Source organism: Ochotona curzoniae, unplaced genomic scaffold (assembly GCF_017591425.1).
Source record: "Ochotona curzoniae isolate NIBS_2020 unplaced genomic scaffold, NIBS_Ocur_1.0 scaffold_3208, whole genome shotgun sequence".
NCBI classification, from domain to species: Eukaryota; Metazoa; Chordata; class Mammalia; order Lagomorpha; family Ochotonidae; genus Ochotona; species Ochotona curzoniae.
The window spans coordinates 46,968,208-46,993,700 of record NW_024467106.1 but is presented as its reverse complement, the minus strand read 5'-3'; the positions used below and the strand labels follow the sequence as shown (position 1 = coordinate 46,993,700).

General features: G+C 35.9%; 1 protein-coding gene across 13 annotated transcripts in view; it reads right to left on the bottom strand.

Annotated features, from left to right (window-relative positions):
* NFIB (nuclear factor I B) overlaps window positions 1–25,493 on the bottom strand; it is a 449,892-nt gene that overhangs the window by 13,486 nt on the left and 410,913 nt on the right. For 4 of the 13 annotated variants that reach the window (XM_040963079.1, XM_040963081.1, XM_040963083.1 and 1 more), the window contains exons 7-9: window positions 24,748–24,882; window positions 21,128–21,312; window positions 2,864–2,952 (exon numbers count right to left, since the gene is read on the bottom strand). In XM_040963079.1, the coding sequence (XP_040819013.1) occupies window positions 2,864–2,952; window positions 21,128–21,312; window positions 24,748–24,882 (409 nt within the window). Of the gene's footprint in view, window positions 1–808; window positions 857–2,863; window positions 2,953–13,530; window positions 13,614–16,793; window positions 16,960–21,127; window positions 21,313–24,747; window positions 24,883–25,493 lie in introns of all 13 variants that reach the window. The other 9 variants (XM_040963071.1, XM_040963073.1, XM_040963072.1 and 6 more) reach the window with 6 other exon arrangements.

The following is a 25,493-nucleotide window of genomic DNA, read 5'->3' as shown; positions in this document are numbered from 1 at the left end:
AAGATCAAGAAAAGAAAGCACCTTCAGAATTACTCCCTAAACACATCCGTGGAAACTGCAGCAGAGTTAGCTCTGTTTCCCAAGGAAATGTCGGAGCCTGTGCTGGGGATTAGACTTGCACAACTGCCTCAGCACTACCATTTGCAGGCCTGGAAAAAGAGCTGCATTTTACATGGAAACCCCTTCACGAAGAAAGGCGGCGAGGGGGGCCACCTTGGATAAGTGAGCATAGGTGGAGAGGAATGGTGACAGACAACACACAATCAAAGCAAAATAAAGCAAAACCAAAACATTTGCTTTGCTTTGTCATGTTCTACTAAGAAGTCTGCCGGGATTGCCTTTTGTTAAAAATGAAAAGCCACAACCACAACAGAAATAACCTGTAAGACTGTCTTTAGTCCATCTTGACAGGGGCAAATTAGTTAACTCTGAATAGATCTACATTTCTCAGATATTTTCAATGTATTCAGGCAATTCCAAGGCTGTAGAGCCAAGCCCTGACAATTTCAGATGTCTACTATCCATCTTAAAATAATATTGTTACACTTACAATTTCCTTTTCTAGTAGTCTTACTATAAGGAAAAAATCCACAGGGGCATACACTATCAATTATGATTAAAGCTGTTGTGACATGAACCTGGTCTTTTTGTAATATCAAATATAGACTAAACTCCAGTCCATTTTTTAAAAACTGCAACAAAGCAAAGCACATGGCTGTCTTATCTGAGAATATTCACTCTGAACTCTATATACTTTGATTTTAACAACCATGAGAGTCTGTACTAGCCACAACAATGGAATAAATACCTGTTGAAGGTACGACTGTGACTCCTGCCATTATCCATTACGTGCCTTCTGAACCATGACAAAAAGGGAAGAAGAAAACCTTTTTAAGGTCTTTTTGAATCATTAAAGTCATTCCACAAATAATCATCTACTAATTCAAAGAAAAAATTACGATTTTTAAAGGGAGCAGGTAGGAAAGAAAAAGCAAAATAAATTCTGAACTTTTTTTTTTGTATTAATGATCCCAAACTGATCACCATACCACTTTTTCACACAGAAGGATCGTAATAAATACCAACATTCTGCCGAGAATTGAGGTAGATTAGCATACCATCCACTGCCATCAATCTGTGTATTCTACGACTCATTCACTCACCTGATTTTTTTCTTTCTTTTTTTTTTTTTTGTTTTACTTTTGGTGGGGTGGAGGTATTGATTTCTGATGCAAACAATTTCTAGGTGATGTTATAGCTTAAATTCCAATTATTTACATCTTTTATTTGGCTTTGCCATACTTTACAAGTGCTATCTTAATTTGGTTAAGTAAAGTCAAACAGCAGTCCACAGATATATAAATTCCCACTGCTACTGGCACATTGACTAGCAGGGGAACACCTGACTTGTTCGTTAGTTTAGGCAGAGATAGGCAGATGTGGACCAACTTGCTAACTCGTGGGGCAGAACATGCAATGTAAGCAAGGCAGAAACATTGTATTATTAGATCCAATTAAGTTTAAAAAAATCTCAATTTGGGCCTTTTCGGCATGTTTTCATTGGACTTAAAACTATTAACCATTAAGATGATAGAAGATCCTTCCATTGAGTTAAACTTCTTTTTCATAAGAATGTATCAATTGTTTTTTCAAAGAAAGGATCAATGAATAAGCTTCTTCAAAAGAAACGTCTTAATTTGTAAAAATGTGTCTATATGTAAGGCTCATGGTACTGCAAATTTTTGAAGAGGAAAAATCATATGGTATAAATTTCAAACAATACATCAACAAAAAGTCATGAAGATTTAGTAACAGAACCTGAACAATTTTATTAATTTTGCTCAAGAAAACATGAACATTCCATTATTACAGTTCCCTCAAAATCTCCTCTTTGGCAGTGTCCGTCACCCAAAGGGAGAGAAGCTCCGAGCTCAGTAAGAACCTCCGCTCTGGCACATTTCAGGAAGGGGGAGCCACAACTGCAGCAGGGACAGAAAATTAGTTTGGCTCTACTTAATGGGATTACCTCACACTCTTCCGCAAATTCTTATCTCTTATTATGTATGACTAAACCATAAATTTTAATTATTTAATTTGTGAATTTTACACAATTTGCTCTTTATTAAAGCAATACCTAAGTTGCATGGAACTACTTACTTCTAAAGTCAATACATGAGACAAGAGCAAAACTCATCTTGAAAATTAAGTTTGGGGATAATTTTATCAGCCAATCAACCAACGTCGCTCTTCCAGGAGTTAGAGTATTACAAAATTGAAGTTTCAAAACATATTCAAAGCAAATTCTTCTTGAGTTATAGATTCCAAGGATTTTCTTAGTACAAAACTCATGGGGACTGCCAATACTGGTAACACTGAGTAACTTAAAGTTCTTCTAACTTTCCTCCTCTTATTGGAGAACAAATGAATAGCTAAGTCACTTAGTATTCGCAGAAGAAAGAGTTGAAAATGAGAAAAAAAAATTTATGTGAAAAAAAAAATGCTTTAACCTTAGATAAAAAATATTCCCTAAAGATGTGATTTCATTTTACAGGTCCTGAAATCTAAATGTCAGAATCCATCCTCCCTCCCTCCGTCCCTCAACAAAAGTCTTAACAATTGTATAAAACATTTGACAGCATTTACAAATTCTGATGATCAGTAAGCATATGCCATAACCCAAAATTAACTTGTTCTTGCATTTAAACACAAAATAAAAGAGAGGGGGGGTAGGGAAAGAGGGAAGGTATAGCCAAAACATCTAAATCTTTAACATATATTTTCTCCAACGCTAATTACAAACAAATAGTATAAGTCATGTAAGTTTTAGGTGTAAGTGTAGGGTTGGAAATAATTAAAATGTTACCTTTGCCAAGTAATTCCCAATGTATCCTCACTGGTACTGGGGTATAAATGCCTGCCGTTTTGATTCATGGTCCAGTCACAAATCCTCAGCTGTCAATTGAAACCTAGCAGTCAGATATGGATCGAGCAGTACTACAGATTTTAGTATTTAAATGAACACATGCAAACTAGTACTGTATATGGCATTAACCTTACTTTCCAGAGGCAACTTAAAGGAAAAAAAAAAAAAAGCAAAAAAAAAAAAATCTTACTCTGAAAAGCAAATTTCCTAGATTTGTACTTTTAGAAAAAGTTACTGCAATACGCTTCTATTTATTAAAGCATACAAGAGAAACAAGTGTTTAGAACATAACAATTAGCCATTATTAGAGTATAAATCGAGCTGAAATAAAAGCAAACGTTAATATTCAATAGAGATAATTTAGAAAGAAAATAAAATGTTTTTCTTCCTATGCAACATACAAAACAATCTGAATGAAATAATCAATAACGTTAAGCATGCAGTCGGCAAACACAGAAGACATGCAGTTCAGAGGAGAAAGACCCCGCCCCACAACCATTCACCCTAGTGCAAGTTTAGAGGCATCAAGGTATTCAGTTTTATATGTTCACTGATTTTGTTGTCTTTGAAGTGGTATTGCTTAGCAAGAGTTGATAATAACTTTTACTCATTTTAAATTCAGAATAATGACATTTAAAATACTTCTCTACATCTGAAGAAAGTATGGAATGCACTGAATACAAGCTGAAACAAATTCTTCCCAGATCTCTGTATCACCCAATATGCCCTTCTGAGATTGTCCCAAGTAACCCTATCCAGCTCTGTTTAGTTAGCAGCTGCCCTACGGTGCTAGCAGATTTATTGAAAAGATATATTGCTTATTTTTATGCTTAGGAAAGTAAACTTATCTGGCTTTAGGGGGAAAAAACACATTTGAAAAATCACTGTTTTTAACCTTTACAGAGCTATGCTATAAATTAGCTACATCTTGCATTGGAAAGATGACTTCTTCTCAGCCATCCACTAAACCTTGTTTCCTGCTTTTCAGTGAGAAATCCTACGTGATGGCTGCAGCCAAAATGCCTGTAAACTTATGATAAACTCTTTTAATCCTTTCTGATAAAGTTATGGCTGAAAAGATCGTCTATTAATCTTTTCTTTCCCTTTTACACTCTTGGTTTCTATATACTCTAAGTAATAGGATGATAGTTTGTTGCTCACTTTTTCATTGATGTAGAAAGTTTCAATAATATTACCTAAAATTTGCAAGCCTTTAGTTTTCATTGTCATTTTACAATTTGAATAAGTGAGAAAATTTCCTTCATACGAATTTATAGATAGAAAGAGAGGAAAATGGAAACAAGGGTTCTAATCACACTAAGTACCTTAAAGAAATCATAATGTTTTAAGTAAATAAAAGATTCATAAACTTGATCATTATATTTGCACACAGGAGAAAAGGATACTTAATTTGCTGTAAATCAAAAAGATGACACACTTTTATTTCAAAGAACTAAATTGCTTCATTTATTGTATGAGAAGATTTATGGCAAGATTTTTTAAAAGTTCTCAAAATGGATCACCTAATTCAAAATTCAGTGTAATGGGGCAGATGGTTTCTTTCTTTATTTTTTCGCAGTAAGAGCGAAAATGGTTCATTTATTCCAAAATACAAGATTTAAAAGTACTCATAAAATAATCCAAAAACTTGATTTTGTATAAATATCTTGTGGGGAATCACTTATTGGTTATGCTCTAATGGATGAAAATACCAGTTTTGGAATCATTTAGAATTCTCAAGAAGGGACAAGAATATTTAGCACATTTTAATCCTATTAATTATTCACTCAAGATGAGTTGCTGTGGGACTTTTAGCTTAGGCTGGGGAAGTTCTGAGAAACAGACTATACTTCACGAAGCCACTCACTGACTATTTACTGTCCCACAGACACTGCAGTAACACCAGCTCTGGTTTCTCTAGTGCTAAGTTGTTCACATTTTGCTTATCTATTCTACCACCCATAAAAATGCCACATGGGGCCCTTCGCCGTAGCCCAGCGGCTAAAGTCCTCATCTTGTATCCATTAAGACCCCATATGGGCACCTATTCATATCCCAGCTACTCTACTTCCCTTCCAGCTCCCTGCCTGTGGCTTGGGAAAGATGTAGAGGATGACTCAAAGCTTTGGGACCCTGCACCTGCATGGAAGACCCAGAAGCAGCTCCTGGCGCCTGGCCTTGGATTGTCTCAGCTCTGGCCATTGTGGCCACTTGGGGAGATGGAAGGGAAGAGATGGAAGATCTTCCTCTCTGTCTCTCCTTCTCTCTGTAAACCTGACATTCCAACAAAAACAAAAATGAATGAATATTTTTTAAAGAATGGCATATGAACTAATTTTGTTCATGTGCTGTATATTTAAAATCAATTTATTTTTACATTTTTCAATCTCAAGAGTAGTTTCAAAGGATTTATAGGTTTTCATTTTCTCCCAGTGTTGTGACGTAGCAGGTTAAGCCAATGTCTGTGATTCTACGTGGGCACCAGTTTGAATCCTGGCTTCTTCAATCCAGTTCCCTCCTAACGAGTGGGGAAAGCAGTGGTGATGGCCTAAGTTCTTCTGCCCCTGCACTTACTTGAGAAATCCAGAAGCTCCAGGCTCCTGGCATCAGCCTGGCACAACCATTTGGGAAATTAACCAGCAGATGGAAGATATGTCCCTCTTTCTCTCCTCTCTCTAACAATACCTTTCAAATACATAAATGAGGCTCCTTTTAAATGTTTTCAAGAAAGCTCTGTTTAAATACGTATAAAATAATCAGTAAGTATTTATTAAAATGTATTATTAAAGGACTTAGTAGAGTACTAATTAGCACTAAACTTTTAGTTATTTAAGACATAAAATATCATTTAAGTTTATTTTTCTAGTTATAGTGAGGACCACCATGATCAAAAGTTTCTGATGAAACATACTTATTCATGCTTGCATGTTGTAACTCAGATAAGTAAGGTTACTCGAGCAAGGAGCTCTCTAACGTAATTTTTTAAATTAATGTAGTTTTTGGCATTGAGCACCTTTGAATGACTAAAACAAAACTCCTGGTAATGTGGTATTTCAAAGGTGACAGTGTGGACAGATGAAACAAATATTAAATCAGAAATCACTGATTTGTCACAGTTTGCCATGATCATAATTCCTAAGAGGATTCATGCCTCAAAATTTTATTTGACTAAGATAATCCTGACGAAACAAATTTTAAACACGCTCTAAGTACTGAAAGGTTAACAAAGGACATAAAATTCTTTAGGGGGCATATTAGATGTTCTTGTTATTTGTATAACTCAGTATTATATAAAACCAATTGTATATAAGGTTTTAAGTAAGTTTAAAATAACAGGTTCTAATATTTTTAAATTTGGGATAGTGATTCCTTAGTTTCAGTTCTGTGAGACAATCCACGTTCTATAATTCAGCTTTCAGTTATTTGTTTTTAATTAAAGCATAAAGCATTTAAGTTGTACACAAACACATGCTTTTTACTTGCATAAAATTTTCCTAAATGCAAATGCTATTTCCAAATATTTTCCTCTAAAAATGTGAAGGTTTTTCTCATCCCCATAAGTAGTAATAAGATTTAAACAGCTTGTGCAGGTTAGCTTAGAAATTCAGTCTTTGCTGTAAACGCATGGTGATGGGCAGTAATTCTTCCCTTTTTGTGAGCAACACAGACTCTGGCAAATTTGGTCCTGTGGTTATAAAAAATGTGCACTCAACAAAATCATTTTGACTGGTTAATTTATATGCAACTGTGACTATGAAATGAAGATTGCTTAGAAATTTAAGTAGGATATACAATTGAACAAATTTTAGCCAGAATTCTAGAAATTAACAAAAGGAGAAAGAACAACAACAGAAAAATCTCCTCCAAAAAATCAAGGGGATAAGGTTTAAACAGGTCAATCAACTGAAAAACCAAGAGAACATGAATCTTTCACAGCATGTACTTATAAGAATGGTCTCTGGAAAGATGGCCCTGTACTTGCCTGGAAATGAAACTGTTTCAGAAAGCAATGATGGGAGACCATTTAATTTTTCTCAAATATCTGCACAAGAGGAAATTCCTAAGATCTGAATATTACCCTTTCATATATTACTTCCTAAAGATTATATAAGTAACTGACAGCCAGAAAGAATCAGTAATGCTTGTGATTTTAGAGTAAGAATGTATTTATTCAAATGAGGACCCGCCATGGTTATTAACAAGGGCTTTTGCTAAATGCATAGCAATTAGCCTTGTGAACAAAAGAAAGAAGGTAAGCAAAATGTTCTACTTTGCTACACTCAGCAAACAGGATGATGTACTAATAGTCCCTCAAGGTGACAATAGCTCTCAATTGAACCAATAAACCATTAAACTGTAAACAGAATAATCAACACAGGCAAATGTACCTTTTCACTTTTTTTTTTAACTTTATAGCAAGAGTCTCGGGGGCACCTTCTTAAAAGATAAATTTATGTTCTGGGTTTCTTCATTTCTCCAGATGCCTCAAAGAAACAGATTTTTAGGGTATGGAAAAATACTTCTGGTGGCAAGTGAACTAAAAAGATTAACACTCTGATATTAATACTTTGATTATAACTCTTGCTTTAGTAGAATTTTATTACTGTTTTAAGGACTTGCCGGACTGCACATGCAGGAACCTCTGAAAGAAGAGTATGTAATCCCAAGGAAAGCGAATGACTAGAACAAAACTGTATTGTATGTAAGACATACAACAGCATAAACAACAACAAAAAAATTGATTCAGGATACCTTTAAGGCACTTCTAATGTTAATTTCTGGAACTCAGAATTCTTGATATTTAATTAAATTAGTAGGGTAGAATTAACTGAAGTGGACAGACCTAGTTGGTCCATGAGCTAACATAAATAAGTAGCATAAATAAGCTACTGTTTGAAAACCATAAGCCTTAAAAAAAAGAATTAACAAAAAAATTTCTTTTGCAGTCTAACTTATAAATTTTAAGATTCAAGGATCTGTGGTATCATCCAGTTCAACCTCTTCATTTCCTTTCCATGATAATGCTCCAGCACAAGGATAGAGACCATCCAAGGCCACACAAGCCCCGTTTGCATTAACATTAAACTCAACCCTCTAGACTCCTCTCCCTCTTTTTTTTCCTTTTTATTTATTTTTTAAATTTATTTTTATTGGAAAGTCAGATTTATAGAGAGAAAGAGACAGGGAGAAAGATCTTCCATTCACTGTTGGCCACAATGACCAAAGCTGAACTGATCCAAAGTCAGAAGCCAGGAGTTTCTTCCAGTCTCCCACGCAGGTGCAGGGCCCAAGGCTTTGCTCAGGCTGTCCTCCACTGATTTTCCAGGTCACAGGCAGGGTGCTGGAAGGAAGTGGAGCCGCCAGGATACGAACTAGTGCCAATACGGGATTCTGGTGCATTGAAACTGTGGACTTTAGCCACTAAGCTACCACATGGACTCCCTCTGCTTTTTACACACTTCCCCAGAGGGCCTATTACTGCTTTATTCTGACCCAGGTCAGTCCATGAATTTAAGATGAAAATATCTGTAAATATTTTCAGAGTTTCCTCTACTTTTGTAGTTTAGTTTATGTCTTTCAAAATCACTATCAACAGAAAAGGTGACTATTCTATAGTGGTGCTGCAGAATCATCTTTAAGGCATAATTTTATGCATAATTTTATCTTTCCATAAATAGCATACCTTATCTGAATATCAGCCTTCGATAAACAGTAAAAGTTAATGATAAGATGAATGAATGATAAAAGACAGGTAAAGGAGTATTAATTTTTTAAAAAACCAGGGAACTAGCCTAAAAGTTGAGTATCTGCACAGCTATTATTTTAACTGAAACTTCCTCTAAATGCGTTTCCTTTCCAGCTAACATATGTAAAAAGTGACCTCTTATCCATTTTACATGCCTACTCCCAAAGTCATGTGACTTGGTTTTACGTCAAGCTGTCAATTATGATAACAGACACAATAAGAACAGCTGAAGTGTTGATAACCTCCTTCCCGACTTTATTGGAAAGTGTTCTGATAGTCCGCTTGGGTTCCTATAGCTGCTTGCCTCTGGTAAAGGACTATGTTCTTGTGGTTTTAGCGTGCTGTTCTTTGAGTTTCATTCACCAGGAAAAACCTAAGATTTAAACGAATATCTTAGTGTAAAAAAATCTACAGGGGCACAGTCTTTAAAAGGCCATTTGTGTAACAACTCTCTTTGGTGTGATAAAAGTACTTTCAAATTACATCATGAGAAGTGTTAAGAAAAATTCTTGCATATATACTAGCCCAGTAATTGAAACAACAGCATTGTCTAGTCATGCAAGAGATGTAGCATGCTGAAGCTCAAGCACCTATGAAGTTCATGCAATTGTGAGAAGTGATGAATTGATCAGACCACTCATTCATTCATTAGCTCCAATTGGTAGCAAATATGCAGTCAGGAGATTGCAAATTTGATACTCTTCAGATAAACCTTACTTTTTAATGTATAAATTAGAATTAATATGGCTTATGTTACTTACAGAGGACAAATGATCTTCACTTATCCTACTTAAAGCCTCAAGTCTGTGTGATAATTTAATAAGTACTGCCATAGCTAATTCTTTTTATTTCATAATGAGCACCTTCCTAGTTAGAAACATTCACTTGCAACTTTCAACAAGGTTTTAAAAATCTATACATATATATATACATATATATATATATAATACTGATGCCTTATACTAAGAATTTATGCTTCTATATTTCAAAGATTTTATTATAAGAATTTTTATGTTAGGGATTATCAAGCTAACCAGACTGTATTATATTGCCAAATAATTTGTGATAGCAAAGGAGGAAGGCCTGAAATTAGTAAATTTTTTGTGAGACTGACCAGATCAGGAACTGGTGCTAAACACGTAAACTGTTTCTTGCTAAAACTGTTAGACTAAATTAAAATTTCTGCGTATGTTAAGCCATAGCTTACATTCTACTAGACAGCTCCTATTTTTGCAAGGAGACCACTCCCGGGGGATGTGGTGTCTTTGCTGTCTGATCACGGATGTGCACAACGTGTGCTCTTGAAGCACCAAGTCTCAAGAAGGGTGGAAACACTGCATTTCCCTAAACTCTCTGAGGTTCAGTCAGGAAGGACATCTTCCACACTTCTGGAAGTATTCCAAACCGTAAGAAGACATTTCTCAGCAGAGACTAAACAGTGCAGTTTGCCAAAGCAGGGCGACTCTGGAGTCCTTCAAGTCATCACACCATCTTCCAACAGAGAAGTTCAAAAGAAGAATGAAGCTCCGATTGAAGTTCTGCCTCTAAGGTTTCCTTGTCCAGAGTGAACACATGAACTAAGCCAACAGTCCCAAAGGCAGACTAGTTCGAGACCTTGAACAACACTCCAGAATGCTGGTAACAAGATTTGAAGCGAAACTCTAAAATTAAGTTCCTGATCAGCTGCCATAGGATAATTATTGTGACTGATTAAAGAGGATTGCTTTTAGTGGCAAATGTCAAGTGAACTGAATGAACTTTCTGGAAATATTTTTCATCATTATGTGAAGATGTTGTATTTACAATGATAGGCAAAATTCTAGCATTGGAAAAAAGGCAATTTTTAAAACAGTTATCAACCAGTACTAAGTGGTTAATTACAAAAAATGTGTCATTACTAGTAAGAAGTGTTGTGTACTAATTAATTAGCATAAAGGTGTAAAGTTTTAATAGGAAGATTTCCCAATATTAATGTTTTATTCTTACAAGTAAAGTGTCCCATTTTAGTATTTCAATATTCTCCATTCTCAATTTAAGAATGCATTATATGGCTTTTGTGTTAAAAATGCTACAGTGAGAGCCATTCAGCAGTATCATTTTATGTGAAGATTATTTATAAGGGAGTTAAAATTATTCGATAGTTTTAAATTTATTGTTCCTAATTAATGTAGGCTATATTAAAGGTGCAATCTAAAAAAAGAACAGCACTCAACCATGGGCATCGATACTTCTCATAACCTAAAAGGATAAATCTTTATAAAGCAGCCACCACGAGCTGAAGAATGTACCTGGTGACAATATTTATTCTTAAAGGGTCATGTATATTAAAGACTATGGGGAATGTTTAAAAGAACACTCAGACTAAAACCATTGCCTTTCTAATTCTAAATTTCTCCCAGCTAATATAAAATGATTGATTACCTTTATTTCATGTACCCCTTGATTTTCCTTTTCATTCATCACTGAGTGCTTTAAACCAAATGCATTTAGAACCTGTCGCTAGAAGAATGGTCTCTTTTAAATCTTTGTAAAGTAATGAAAGGACACAGTAAATCAATCAATTGGTGCTGCAGGAAAGAATAACCTTTACTCCACTGAAGTCATTTAAGCTATTTCTGTTCCTCTGTTCTTGGATAGTAAACAGAAAACTTCATCTCCATGGTTCTGTTAAATTCAAAAAGATAATATGATAAGCTTTTAATTGGTGCCTTAGCTTGTATTATAGGACGATATGCATTTATATATATTCATATTCATTGCATGCTTCAAATCTGCAGTTCATAATGAACGACATACTGGGCTTGGAATTAAAAATTAGCACTAACTCATTATGAAGATTACGAATGCTCTATGTGCATGGTATTTAACAATTTTAACTATGAAGTTATACGTATTTTTATCTAAGGATCAATATGCACCATGTATTCCATCAGTATCGTGGACTGCAGCTGACTCAACAAAGCACATGCATAGTAGAAGTGATCTTCACTCAGTATTGCCCACTTGAATAACAAGCAGTGATCTTAGATAAAAAAAAGATGGAAGTCCCAGACTTTCTAATTCTTTTTCAATTAAAAAGTGCCCACAACCCTATACATCAAGACTCTTCTATTCAAAATGCTTACTATGCCTTCCTGGTTTATAACTTTTACATTAATAAACTTTCATGATCGTAACTATACAAAACTCCTAAGTTTAGCAATAAGTGATAAAATACGAACAGCCATGGGCTAGGAATATTATTTCTAATAAGGTAATAATATCCTAAATATGTCTTGGGCTAAAGGTTTAATTAATGGAGGAACATTTTGATGATTAAAAAATTAACTGGAAATTAGAGATGTGTCATAAACAATAGTGTAAATCCTTCAGAAAAAAATTCCTAAAAATATGTGTAATTTTTAAAAGAACAAGTTTCTTAACCTGTATATGTTCTAAAAAAAAGCACAGTGAACACATACATTTGTCAAACAGAACCATATTATAATAATTATACTACATTTCATATTATAGCAATTTTAGAGGTGAAAAAAAAAAAGCAACATTCCAGTGAATTATGTTGAGAAGCCCATGGCTGGCAAAACCACTAATTATTATTTGGTATTTTCATAACTGTGTACAGATGTTTTCAGTTAGTTTTCACTCTTTTGTTTTGTTTGCTTTTTTTGAAAACCTGGCAAAATGTCAAGTACCCTGAATAAGCTATTATCTTTATGATTTTCTTTGAACTCTGCATGTGGTGACCTTTCAGATATGCAGTCTGCCACCTTGGCCTGTATCTGGGAAGGACTTAAGAACTAGACAGAAAGCACGGTTAAGGTAGACCACGGTAAGCATCAGCAAGGTAGACAGGTCTAGAATAAGGTAAGTGGGCACAAGCATTTCTACAGGCTCACCGTAAACACACAAAAACTCTGATATGTATGAATGCGCAGATGTCTGTGCAGACAGCTTACAACGGACGAGGAAGAAAGTCAAGACTGGTTCTTCCATATTAATTAACGTTTATTGTTCCCTGTGTAATATTTCATACTGGTAATTTCAAATTGGTCTCCTTTAAAACTGGAGTGTAGCAAATATGAATCATAAAATATGTTCAAATTCTGAAGTGTTCACAATTATTTCTGTTATCCTCTAACTAGAATCGTGGGATTTCTATATTGGTATGGGCCATGCTTTAGACTGTGGCTAATTTGTTTATAAGCTACTATTAATCCTGGCTGTATATTTTCACAGTTTGGATAAACACTTCATTTGCATTAAATTTACAGCATTAATGAGATGTGAAATTTAAAATGCTACTTGCAACATAAATGATGTAAGAAAGCAGAACCTAAAAAAAAGTGTTTTATCACATCTGAAATCAGTAAGCCATTTTAAACTTATTAAAATAGGAATGATGTGTTGCCTGCGATTTTAGCTTCATAGCTCATCTTGGGCTAAAATACAAAAATGAGGAGTGAAAGATTTGGAAAATATGAGGCTGTTCAATCCACAAATTATACACCGGTTCTACACTAGCTGGCTTTTAAATTGGTTTTCAATTTTTGCCTTTGAAACTGATATGCTAGCAAGTTCTCAACAGCCACTAACGCTGAAAGAAATATCTTTGGCTGAGATACGAGTACACAGATGTTATCATTATATGCTACAAGAGATGGAAAAAGCCAATTTGAGAAACTGTTCAGAGAGGTGAGAAATGAAAGATCAATGAGAAAAAATTTTGGAAAATGAAATGATCAATTTTGGTCTCAGAAGCCCCGTGAGCCCCATTCTGAGTCCAGATCTGAGAGGCGACATGGAGAGAAGCACCGAAGCAAAAGCGTGGCTGCACCATTACACCTGGGTGAAGCTTGCCCACCTGTTGCTGATGTAGGAAGGATGGGTCTCTTGGGCTTAGTCCCACATATCGATTGGCTTGAGATGTGCCTGAGGCTGTGTAGGCTGATCAAGGAAGAACAAAAACAAAGATAAAAATCGTGAACTATCAGAATGAACACCCTGTCCATGTTTAAGATACCCAGAGAAGTGGGATTTGCAACAAAAAAAAAAAAAAGGCTTGTATTTTCTCTTGTCTGAGTGAATTGCAAGTGATTAAAAAAAAAAAAAAAGAAATGGTAGTTGACTTAAAATCAACGAATTCATCACCCCAGAAAGATTCTGTCTGGTAAACCACATCCCAGCCTTCGGTGTGTGTGCCTCACACTGACATGATCCAATGACAGCCTGGGCTCCCTAAATGGGCCATTTTACCATATGTAATGCCAGATATAAGTGGTCTAATAAGGGAATAATCAGTGATGGTCTGTGAGTCTAAATGTAAAAGCAGATTGAAAACTGTCAGGAAAAAGTGACAGCTTTTGATGAAGGGGTTAAGCAGATGTGCTTGATGATATGAGATGAAAAATACCTTGTAAGAGTCTTCCCAACAAGAAAACTAGCATCACTTCCATGATGGGGAAGCCTGTCTCATGGTGTTATGTAGAATTAATGTGAAATGCGTGAAAATGACCTCAAGTCTGATGGAAATGTTCTTGAAAAAGCGTGTTCATGTTCTGTAAGTGCAGGAATCAATGATTACTTTGTAGTGAATGGTCCAGGACAGGACACTCCTGCGGTCCCCAGGGGCAAAAACTTGGTGATGACTACTCCTTACACTATTTTTTATTCTGTCCAAAGATGTAGGTTTTCTCTTTTTGGGGGGGAAAGAGGACTGTTACAGAATGAATTTTCCACAGAAAATGTTTCCTATTCCTAAATATTTTTTGCTTCTTTTTACAAGAAAATAGACAACTAAATTTCCAAGTGCTAAGCAATCTCATTGCTGCATGAAGAACAAGGAGATCTAATGTGTCCCGTGCTATATTTTAAAGGTCTGAAGGAAACAGCGTCTGCTTTCAACCCATCAGGCTATTGAGGAATCCAGGCATCAATGTGAAATACGCTGCCTTTCTAAACCACCACTTACGAATCCTGCCACATTCCTTCTGAGGACTGCAGGATGGGATCTGCCAAGGTCTTTGTAGATCAGCTTGTTAGAAACAGGCAAGGTGGTCAGCACTTATCTTCTAAGTACTTCCTTATAAAGCACCGAGGCAAGGGTTGCTGTGGCCAGAAGTGTAACTGCTCCATCTCCTGTCCTTGGGAATTTAACATGGAGCAGGTGCAGACAGGAAAGAGGCTCGGTGCAGGTAGTAGGTGCAGATCCTGTATGGAATCTGTGCTTCATTTTTAACCATGAAAAAGAAGCTTCTTTGGTTTCTGTGTTTTCTTTAATTTCACTTACAGTTCAGTGACCAGTTTCGTATTGTGTCTTGGGAGCTGGAACTATAACTTTGTTTACTCAAAAGGAAAAATGCCTCACTATATTTCTTTGAGGTCAGAGTGGGAAATGGACTGAAGCAGCCATCTTTCTACAACCGAGACAGTCCTTTGGAGTATTTTGTCATTTCACTAGTCATATCACTTTTTGAACAACGTGTACATAAATATGAAAACTTTCCATGACCAAGTAGGCTCAGGAGCTCCCACACATGACCTGTGCTCATTACGGTCTGGTCTCAAATAGTGCCCACAGGTATAAAAATGTAGGCATCAGAAATTGGTAGAACTCACCTTGGGTCAGTTATACAGTAAAACATTTCAATTTTTAAATCTTTAATTTCTGAATATCTGTATTCAGATCACTGGTTTTATTTGCTCAAAGATGCCAAGATGTTTACATTTAAAATGTTTACAGTGATTTAGTGATTGTAATGTATGCAGCAAATTCTTAGAAGTGAAAATGGTTCGGTTTTCTCTGTCTGGGTCTTAGTAATGTGTGCACTCACAAAAGTCTTCACTGTTGTTGGAACCTCTACCAACTCAGTGATTACTTAGCATTTGGAATTACTGATGGGTGTACCACAAGCAGGAGGGAAATGACTAGTTTACGGGGGCTCATGGATTTCAAGAAAGCAAGTGAATCTACTGTAAATTCAAAATATTGCTGATTTTTCTTTTGAAAAAAACGACTTTAAAAAGCTATTGAAAAAAAGAGCATCTTTCCAATGGCCAAGAAAGTGAGCCAGCATCTCTCTGTCTCTGGAATTCCACACAAGAATTTCCAGGGCACAAGAAAGAAAATGCCTTGCTCTAGGGAAGAAAATGCAAAAGATGTATGCATAATTGTGGAGACTCAAGGCAGATTCCTCCTAGCTGGAACTTTCTCTATTCCATTTTTCCCATCTAGGCACAAGAGTTTGTAAGAGTCTTCCCAACAAGAAAACTAGCATCACTTTCATGATGGGGAAGCCTATTTCATGGTGTTATGTAGAATTAATGTGAAGTGCGTGAAAATGACCTCAAGTCTGATGGTTCTAAAAAACTGGTAGTTTGGATAAAGCAAACTAAAAATTAAGCCTTTGTGCATTTTTGTGCATTGTTTAGGAACAAATGAAATGATCATTTAGCATATTGATGGGTTCTGTATGGTGTTCCCTGGTTAAATATCTGACATTTAATGCTATGGCCTTATCAAAGGCACACTGTCTGATAATACTGTGATAGGCATAATTATCAAAAAGGTTTTTTTTAATGCAGATAATAAAAGTGCAGGTAGCTTCCTTGTGTCTAATACTGAGCTCTAGAATGTTCTCTCCTGCACCCAACATTGTGTGACTGTTTCTAACAATGGCATCGCCTACAGTAATGTAAACATGCAATTATCTTACAGAGGCACTGATTCAGTCTGCCCTGTGAAAGAGTTTGATTTCTATAGGAATGCTACAATAAGTAACAATTATCTAATCTATCTTTGGGTGATAAAAAAAAACCCTCGTAGACTGTGTTTTTTTTTTTTTCAGCACAATTTTGATATATACCTTGAATGAGCAGGCATGATGTGTTATTTTTGTTGTTTACTCAAATAAATAAGCTTCTCCCTTTTCAAATGTATTGTATTGACTGGGATTTGATTAGAGAGAGCATATGATTACTAGAACACATTCAAGCCTGCTAACTCCACATAAATGAGAAATCTCCATCTGGTCAGGTAGCTTGAAAAGTTGCTGTGTTTTCCACCTTGGATCAGATATCCAATGGTGCCTATGATGGACATTTCTCATTTCCTGCAGAAATACTTACTGGTTGCTGTAGGTGAAGCTGCCTCACCTTCAGTGGATGTAGTGATGGGTTTAGTATCTGTCATGCTCAGGGTCACAGGTCGCACTGCACTGGGATGGGGAGAGGGTGCCAAAACAGGAGTGAAATGGCCAGGCACTTTCCCTACCACTTGACCACTGCTGTTAGGCTACAAAACAAAAACAGAATGCGGGTGAAACAATCCAAAAGGCAATCATGTCCAACAGCTCCACTAGGCACATGCAGCCACGGAATCCTGCTTACTGCCGGGAACAGCCACACGGGTTTTCTCAAGACTGGGTCCAAGAGGCCAATCAATGCTTAGTAATAAAAAGAAGCAGCAGCATCTAAAAGAAGGTTTTCATCTTCAAAGCATATCATATGGCTTCATTCATCTTTACAATACCCCTGTCAGTCAGGTACCCTTGATCTACTCATTAGCTAGGCAGATTACACAAGTGGAGACTTAAATGCTTGACCCAAGGCTAAAACAGCATTTCATACTGAACTATCAAATATCAGAACTCAGTTATTCCATATTCTCTAGTCTTCATGGTCCATAATTAGTCAGTTTTGATTTTTAGGATACAATTTCCACTTAAATAATGACATTACTGATGCAAGGGACAGTACAACGTCTAGGAGGCCAAACATACCACATTCTATAATTTACATTATTTAAACTCAAGGCCCAGTCTGTTACATATAAAAACCCAAGCACTTTCTCTCTCTCTCCCTCTCTCTTTCTGTCTCTCTCTCGCACACACACACATAAACATGCACTCACACACTGATCAGTTAAGACTGCAGGATCTCTTTTCAACGTCTGATGATTTACTACTACAAATACAGAAAATAACATTTGAGGTATCTAAAGATTCAGAACCATACAATGATAGGAAATGCTGAACTTGGGCTGATCTTAAACTACAAGCAAACTATTTTCAAAGCCAGTTAAAACATACAGATGTGAACAGGAGGAAATGTAACATTGCTATTTGAGTGATTCTTCAGTTGCAGTGTATAGAGAGTTACACAAAATATTTATGGGGATTGACTAGGAAAATCCCCTGGGTAATGGAAGAACAGATATTATTGTCTTGAGTTTTAGGTCCTGGGTGCAAAAATAGTTTCAATGGTGGAAGATAAAATCCTAAGAGAACATGAAGAAACACTATGATGTATTTTTCTTGAGAGAGGGTGCTATTTTTGGTTATATTCATATCAGAATTTTCCAGTACATGGTGTTCATAAACAGTCTACTAGGAGGATATTCTTCATAAATATATGGGGTTTATTATCTGGAATATTAAAAACAAATAAGAGCAATGAAATAAAGTATTATCTAAATACCTGCCCATAAATTACTAGCAGACATTACTTTAGGGAGAAATGATGAATAGCTAATAATAGAGTGAATTAGAGACGCGAACTTGGTTTTTGCTTTGCTCCATCAGAGATTGTATTCTTTATTCTATGAAGAAAATGAACTTCGATATCCTGACTATTCATCATAAGTAATTTTAAGTATTTAACTTTATGTCAAGAAAATTGACCAGAGTTTTCCTGTACGGAAACCTATGGGAGAGTTATATCTTTAAACTAATTTTATTCAAAATAGTCTATTGAATAGCATGACTGTCTCGCTATAATTGGTGTAGCAGTAATGTAATTAATCTCCAAATTGCTGTGGGGAGGAAAAGAAATCTCAGTTGCTTAACTGAACAATCAAACATCAGTGCAGCACTGGAGACTGCTGGAAAGAAGGTTCACTCTCAGTGAATGGTAAATGAGTCCTCACTTTTTCCATGTGTGGTGTTAAAAAAGTACATATCAAGAGTTCTACTTTGAAATGCAAATTCATTGGTTTGGGGAGGCAGTTAAAAATCAAAGCAAAGATAGTACTACTACAAAAAAAATTATGTGATATACTATAAAGATCCATTTTTTAATGCAAGAGAAAATTGTTCCTTTTTTAGTTTAGATTTTTTTTCATATTTCAAATTTTATTTTTAATATTGTTTACATAGTTGAGAGGGACACATACCCATAAGGGCCTCCGATGAGGGTGGGGTGCGTCAAGGTATGAAAAAAGGTGGGTGGGACAAATGTTGAAAATATGGAGTACTTCATGAATTTTGTTTCAGAGCAAAGCATCAGCTTCAGATTTTGTGACTATTACAAATGACTGCTGTAAACTAGTATCTTACTGCAGAAAGCAGATTGGTCTTGCTTTATCGCTGGTGCTTCATTTAGTGGTTAAAGTATCCCTGTAAGCAGTGTTCTCCAAAACAGGTTGTTAGTGCCTACCTGCAATAGAAACTGAATTATTTTCAAAGAAATGCTGCTTCCCGATATATGTTGCTACTCTGCCCATTCTGAAAACTTCATTACTGGAACTGAAGTACCATGAACCAACAGACCTTCCTCTCATTTAAAAATAACAAAAGTGACACAGAAAGAATGTCCAAGCCAATGCAGACAACTTCTCTGGGACTCACGTCAGAGGAAGGTTGAAGCTCTTCAGTTTTCTACTAAACAGATGAAGCTACACTCGAAAGCCTCTGTCTTTTCAGGCTGTTAATAGATGTAGATAGGAAAGGAGAGATGTCTTATCTCAAGCTGAAGCTAAACAGCATTAGGAAAGGATTATCCTACTTAGTGCATTGCTGCTATTATACAGAATCCTAAGAGGGTTGCTGTGTGTGTGTTTTTTTTAATGGAGATGTGGGTACGGTGCATCTCCAAGACACTGGACCTTTACCTTTGAAAACTTAAGGAAAAACTGAGAACTATATAGGCAGATTATCACCTTACATGCTCTCTTCTAAAGAAAATGAAATATACGTAAAACAAGCACTGAATAATTAAAGAAATGCGTAACACTAAGGGCCTGATTTTAATTTGCATAATTTTTCCCTTAACAGTGCCTAATTAAGACATCAGTTAAAAAAAAAAAGATCCAATGAAACTCTAAGATTTTCCACACTGAATTAACGTTAAGGACTTTTAATGGATGTCTTAATTAGACTTTGTTATTCATGGAAATTCTACACAAATTAAAATCAGACCTTGTGTGCACTGTTCCCAGCTGAGTTGAGCAAAATGCTCTATGGAACTGAGACGTCGGAATCCACGCTCTGACAGCAAGTTTTATTTCTGACCTGGTTTACTAAGATACCACTCTTACTTAGTTGTCATTGGTATTCCAATCCTTACAATCATTTGAATGTCTTCTTCAAAATGCAAATAATTAGTACTAAACTTCAAATATCAGTTTGCGCATCAGAAGTAAAAATAAAGGTAACTTTTTAAGCAACCTAAAGAGAGCTAGACACATTGTAATTCAGAACTAAACACTCAAAAAGGACCATTTTGCTTTATCTTAACAAATTAAACCCAGGGGAATTTTTTTTTTAACTTTTCTTTGTCAAGGCATATGCACACACTATTTACTAATATAACAGAAGTGTTGATAGGATGTTTGTTAAAATCACCTCCCCAAAAAAGCATTAACAGACATAATCAAGAAGTGGACAGGAGTCTTCAAAGCAAAGCAGCAAAACCATATAGCAGACCACACAAGCACACTTACATTTAAGGCTTCCACTATTATCATTAGCAGTAGACACAGCTTTGGTACAAAGTCTGTCTATTTGATTGTGGAACACCCCCTTAAATCAAGTCTATGAAGTGACCTTGCTATAAGAAGAAGCCACATGTCTAAGGAAGGAGAAATGTGAGGTACTACATAAAAAGTCCCTGAAATCACTGTACAATAGTCACAAAAAAAAAAAACAACGCTTCCAGCAATGTCACTCATTATTAACTGAAAGTCATGTCTCTGCAAAGAATATTCAAGTAGTCATCAAACACTGAAAATGTTTACATTACCAAAGCTTATTTAAATACCTAATAGCTGGCATATAAATACAACTGTAAGTTCTTTTTTATGTGTTTATTTTAGCACATACCTTACTCTGTCTGAAATAAGCACTTTGTCTCTGTGTTAAACCAAGCATTTCAGAGATGTGAACTCCAGCTCAGAGTTTTTTGGTCAATGTGCTTTCTGTGTAAACTTTCCCTTCAGTCAGTGAGAAATCCAAAAACATTAAATCCCAAACTTCACAAATATACCCCTTTGGGGCAACAGACTTCCTACCTGTCATTCAGACACCTTCAAATACAAACTTACTGAGTCACCAACAAAATGACTGAAGATGAACTTCACGGTTTGATGTTCTGCCAGACACTGTCTGACTGACCTTCGTGACTCAAGACTTAGGCCTGTCCCAACTCCCGTAGGCTCTATTTCTTATTTTCTCTCCTATTTTTACCTGGCTGGTTTGTGGGCTGGATGGGTCATAAGAAGGTACATAGTTCTTCAGAGTCTCCTGAGGATTCAGGTGGGGAGGATATCTGATTGTTGGATGAGAAAAGTAGCTCGACGGGGCTGGAGGAAGGATAGCTTGTGTTGGAAATGGCAACGGTGAGGGCGGAGGTGGAGTTCGAGTTGAGATGACTGCAGAAGAAAGACAAGTAAAGATTGACCCATCAGCAGTTTCCCTTACTGCTTCATTCTGATCTTAAACGATGCTGTAAAACTGTAAAAGTGGTAGCCATTCATTCTCAACCATGATTCAATCAAGTGCTTGTGAAAACAATGGTTGCTCTGACTTTTGTCCTCAATAGCAGTATTATGAAGCAAGCATATACAAGACCCCCTCTCCGGAATTAACAGTTTTACTTTCTAGGCTTGTGAATGATTCCACAAAAGGAATTTTCCTTTAGAGATAATCCCAAAATTGTATAAAAGGTTTCATTGAGCAAAGTTATCAAAGTTTTCCTATCAAAAAATCAAACCTTTGGCTATAAAGTCTCTGTCACAAGTACAGACCAGTCTGGACATTAATTAGTATTCAGAGACACAAATTTTCTACCAAAATTCAAAGCAGAAGTATAATCCAGTTTCACATATATCAGTTCCTATGCTTCCTAACTGGCAGTTGTTTAGAAGAAAAGCTAATAATTAAGCTAAAATCAACATAACAATATTGTATCATAAATAATTTCCAAGTCTTTGTCATTAACCTAATAAAACTGTCCCCCAAGTTCTTCCTCTGTAACTGACAGTATATGCAGCTAAAATGATATTGTTGGGGTAAGACTAAGCATAAAAATCCAAAGAAATGCAATCTAAAATTTCAAACTTTCATATGGACACATAAATTATTTTACACTTAAAGTATGCAGTTTTTCCTACCATTTTAAGCAGTGATATGTTCATAATTCATTATGTAGTTTTTGAAATATAATTCTTAAGTTTGACAGAGAAATACTGCATAGTCATTGTAACATTTAAGATGCTATTCACAGAAGGATCAATGAAAAGTGCCAACCAAGAAATGTGGCCCTGAAGATAAAATGTCTGTTTCTATCAAATTACTTCTAAATCACAGGAAACTACAAATTAGACTACTAAGCAAATAATATGAAAAATAAATGTTTCCCATTACCTATAAAGGAAAACAATCTACATTAACTTATTTCTAATTCTGTAATTATGGCACAAAAGTTAAGGGGTACTGCTTATATTCCCCAAAGAAAATTTCCTTAGAAGATGTGAGAAACAAAGATTATGTATCACAAAGGAATTATAAATGTAATTTCATAGCTGCATCTTTGCTTCGTGTCATCTTTGATTTGCTATCAGAAGGGTGCTTCCAGGACCTAAGTGCACACTGACAATGTCCTCCATCACAGGAAAACAACAGTATACTTCTTGAAATACAACTCCAAACTGAAGTATCTGTACTTCTTGACTTCATTATTACTAATACTTGCTAATTGTTTTCTGAAAATTTCACTCCTAATATGAGTGACTTTTTAAAAGTTGCATTATAACTAAGTAACTTCTCAACTCTAAGTCTTCTGGTGACCTCCTACTAATTCCAGAATAAAATCTCAACAACTTACTGGCTACATACAGTCCTCAAGTGCTTTAAGGAGCTAACTCTGGATCTGCCATGCGGCCTTCTCACTGGACACATGAAGAGGTACATGCATCCTTGGACAAATGACCTCCAATGCACCAGTATATCCTGTTGACTCTGCCTCAAGTTTTCTTCCTCTGGATTTGTGGTGAACTCACCCTTCAAGCACAATTCACAACAGGTCCCTTCTAGATATCTCCTCCTCCTCCAAGCCTGTAGTGCTGCTCAGATCATAGGTCTACCCAAGCACATAGCACTTCTGTTTCTTCGCTTCATCATGAGTTCTTTAACTATGCCACAATGCTGGCATCCGGTATGGGTACCGGTTCAACAGCCAGCTAATCTACTTCCAATTCTGCTCCCTGCTAATATGCCTGGGAAAGCAGTAGAAGATACACCAAGTAATTAACCTTCCTGTCTCCAAAAGGGCGACCAGAAGATGTTACTTGCTCCAGGATTTATCCTGGCCCAGCCTCAGCCCTTGGGGACCTTTGGAGAATGAGCCAGTAGATAGAAGATCTCTCTGTGTGTCTTTCCTTTTCTCTCTGTAACTTTGCCTTTCAAATAAATGAATAAATCTTTAAGGGGAGAGGAGAAACTGTTTTTTACAACTAAAGGGTCTATCATAGGCCTCAGTATATTAGATTTTGAACAAACACCTAGTGAGAGGCCAGGGTGCAAGGTTTATCAGGGTCTCCCATGTTTTGGTATATAAAAACATACTGTTTATTTTTCAATTGTTAAAAATATAATTATTTTAACCAGGTATCATAATAATAAAAAAAAGAGTGACTTGACTTCTAAGCTAATTTCAGCAATATTCAGCATTCCAAATCTATAAAATGGTTACTGATTTTTTTCACTTAGCTGAATAGCAGAAATAATTACAAAGTTTTTATACCACAGCTATTGCATAGATAACTCTCAATTTCTTATTCTCTTTGATGACAGCAATAAAATTTAACCATAGCAACAAGAAATATTAACAACATACTTAACAAGTCAAAACTAAAGATTTAGCTGAACAAATGTTATATTCTTTGAAGAAAGATTTAACAACCACTCTTGGCTTAAAGGATGTGAGCCTACTAATGATGGACTTGAAGCAGACAAGCTGTTACTATAAACATATTAATACATACATATTTCTCCACCTAAAATTCAACCTACTCTTCTCTAGGACTTATGGATTATAATTATTTAGGTTGAAGGCATGCAGAATTGAGGATTATTGTACCTTATTTTAATTTGTGAAAGCTGTTTTAAGAACTTCTTGGTGGAAGTTTCAATGCAGAAAATTGAATTCTTTTTTATTATTGAAATTAAGATATTACACTATATCAAGTATGTATTAGCCCAAAGGATTTGAGGATAAATTTCAAAAGTTCATGGAAAAAAGAATTAGATAATAAATTTAGTTTCATCTAAAACATTTCAAAATTCATATACTGCTTTATAATATACATTTTCCATGAACTTCTTCGAGACACTTTGTATAAAACTATTGCTGAAGTGCATCTTTTATTTTCTGATGAACTTCATTACCAAGTAATAAGCATAGATTTATGTCTAGAAAATAGTGTCAATGGGAATGGTATCCATACAGCTCAGTGTCTTTAACAACATACTTGACATTCCATATCTCCTTTAGCCAGATCTATTAAATTAAGACCAGTTCAGAAACTATTGTGAACAGTAGCATGGGACCCTACATTTCCTAAGTTCTGTGGTGGGATCATCTTTGCAACAGAGGCAACTCAAAAATACATATATAAATAGCCGTTGATTATATGGCTTTGAGTATTGGTTCTCATAAATTAATAAATCCTATTGCCTCATCCTGTGGCCTTCCCCCTCTACGGCTGAGACAGGCGCAAGGTGGATACAAGCTTCCGTTCTCTCCCTGGAGGGCTGAGCCCTGCAAACCAAGGCGGGGACTCTCCTCTATGCTTGAAAGTCCTCACCACTGTGTGCGACTCCGGGGATTCCAGGATGATGGTGCTGGGGGAAAGTGCTCAGTCTCGGGGAAGAATCCTGTGGAGATGTAGAGCTGAACAATGGCTTTTCCGGCTTCTTCATAGTAGTCGGAGAAGACATATCTTCAAAAAAAGAGAGAGAGGAATCTGCGTTTACAAACTTATAACACTGCGCGATTCGCAACATCTAAGATCTTATTTTGCAACCATTCAGTAATTCTGGGCTTTGGCTCTTTGAGAAAAACCTCTCCTGACACTCAAGGACTCAGCCATCAGAGATTTGTCACTGCAGTCAGAAACACGCTCTACTGCAGGTAACTGAAACCTCATTAAAATTTTTAACAGAATTATTCCTGCTTCCAAATAAATCTTAACTTTCTGAAAACTCAACCATCTTATTTTTAGCTTTTTTCGTTCACATAAAAGTGTTCTTCATCCTTATATGTGTAAGATTCAGGTGCTTATCTTGGACCTTCTGACTCTGCTGTGAACAAAATAGAGGACAATCTGGTTCAAACGTGAAAAACAATCTTCGGGTGTGCTGGGAAGTCTATCATTGATTTTACATCTTTTATGGAAAATTCATTCACCGTTTAGCAAAAAGTACATTCTTTAATTTGTTCCTTCGGCAAATATTTACTGGTGTCTCTATTTGCCAGAGAAAGCAAGCATGGTTACGAAAAAAAAAAAAATATCTGCTTCCAGAGATGCTCACTTGTCCACGAAGAATAAAA